Source organism: Hipposideros armiger, unplaced genomic scaffold (assembly GCF_001890085.2).
Source record: "Hipposideros armiger isolate ML-2016 unplaced genomic scaffold, ASM189008v1 scaffold_110, whole genome shotgun sequence".
NCBI classification, from domain to species: Eukaryota; Metazoa; Chordata; class Mammalia; order Chiroptera; family Hipposideridae; genus Hipposideros; species Hipposideros armiger.
Genome location: NW_017731460.1, coordinates 1,821,880 through 1,823,498, shown reverse-complemented (window position 1 = coordinate 1,823,498; position 1,619 = coordinate 1,821,880). Strand labels below are relative to the sequence as shown.

At 32.8% G+C, this 1,619-nt stretch overlaps 1 protein-coding gene and 1 long non-coding RNA gene across 3 annotated transcripts in view; one reads left to right on the top strand and one right to left on the bottom strand.

The window, feature by feature from the left end:
- Positions 1 to 1,361, top strand: part of LOC109385246 (uncharacterized) — a 45,013-nt gene extending 43,652 nt beyond the window's left edge. For both annotated transcript variants that reach the window (XR_002124582.1, XR_002124581.1), the window contains one exon: positions 1,040 to 1,361. This is a non-coding gene — a long non-coding RNA (uncharacterized LOC109385246). The remainder of the gene's footprint in view (positions 1 to 1,039) is intronic.
- The window catches only part of LOC109385245 (IQ domain-containing protein H-like), a 32,740-nt gene that overhangs the window by 2,124 nt on the left and 28,997 nt on the right, over positions 1 to 1,619 (bottom strand). The window contains exon 5 of the mRNA XM_019647302.1: positions 740 to 856. Coding sequence (XP_019502847.1) covers positions 740 to 856 — 117 coding nt within the window. The remainder of the gene's footprint in view (positions 1 to 739; positions 857 to 1,619) is intronic.

The following is a 1,619-nucleotide window of genomic DNA, read 5'->3' as shown; positions in this document are numbered from 1 at the left end:
GTATACATTTAAAAGCTTTTAAGAGAAGCCAAAGGTTAAAATGTATTTAAAAATGTATAGATGTCACCTCAGGAGTTGTTTTCAGTATTAGAAATGTTCTCAAATAAAATAATTTCCCAACTAAAATGAAGCGTTACTCTGAATTCTCCTAAGAAAACCCCACAACACAGAAAGAGTCCAATTCTTGCTTTGGGACACTTCCCAGCAAGTCAATAGCAAAATAGGTAGACTCTGAGATCCCTTATTGCAATCTCCATTTGATTATTTTCCCTCTCATCATTCTGCTGACCTAAAGAATTAATCCCTGCTTGTTTTAGATTTAGGATAATTTAATTAAATTATGTGTAATGTGTAAGTATACACCACTGAAGCTGATACTATGCTGTTTCCTTTTGATTTTTCTAGTGGTAAGGCTCCTATCAAATAAAATATTTAAAATTTCTCTATTAATCCTCTTTGTTGTTAAACTATCTCATCCTTGTTAAAATTATGGTACTAGATTATTTACGAACATCAAATAAAACAGAGAAATTTGAATGAGCTACAAATGGATCCTTTAAAAATAGGTTTGCATGTTTTAATTATTTCTAATTATAAACAGAATGAAAGCTACTCCATTTCATCTTCAAAAAATTCTAAGGACAAAAGGATCAAAATCTTTACTTGAAATCACACTACTAATATATGACTTTTACTCTTAAAAAAAATTAAGAGCTCATTAAAACAACTCATTACTTACACATGCTTTTCTCTGATTAATATATGGCAAACTGATTCCATAGTTCGCATTTACAGCAGCTCTGTGGCGGATGTTTTCAGGATCCTGCATGATTTTTACATCCAACCCTATCTTTTGCTGAAACAAAGAAACAATGAAACTTTCATGCTGGATGAACAAAAATGCTTACTAACATTTTATATCCTCAAAGGAGTATAAAGTTCTTTGAAAATAATTATTTTAATGTAATTCTCACTGGAATATATGTATATATATTTAGGTCTTTTATTTATGTTGTTAATTGTTCTCTTTTATTCACAGAAAAGGAACTTTTGGCAGATTTTCCTCCATGTATCCTATTGCTCATGCAAATATATCCTCAGACAGCGTTCATTTTTCTCAAAAATAATGCTAAAAGCCAACCAGGGTGGACAAAGGACCAGAATACCTGATCTCGATTTATTTTTAGCTTTCCAGGTCAAGGATTTTGTCAATGAAATCTATACTACAAACACACAGGTAGAGGGCTCCCTTGGTCTGTTAATGTGGCGTTTTTCTCAAGGGACATTTACAGGTAAATTTTCAGTTTGGATTTGGTAAATTTACCACAACGAATTTATTTACTCCTTTCCAGAGATTTTGCTGTCTATAGGAAAAAATGTATGCTTTCGTTAGAAAAATAAATAAATAAAAGCATCTCATTTGAACCACGTGTTTCTCATTTTAAATAATTCAAATTAGTTACCACTGAGATGCTTAAATATAAATCACCAGGGTAAGCAGCACAGTGGTGGTGGAAAGGGGCACTGGATAGATGTCTAGACACTTGGGTCCCAGTCTTGCTCTACTCTGGACTGCCTTTGTGTGATCTTGGGTAAGTCACTTCCCCTCTTGGGAAGTC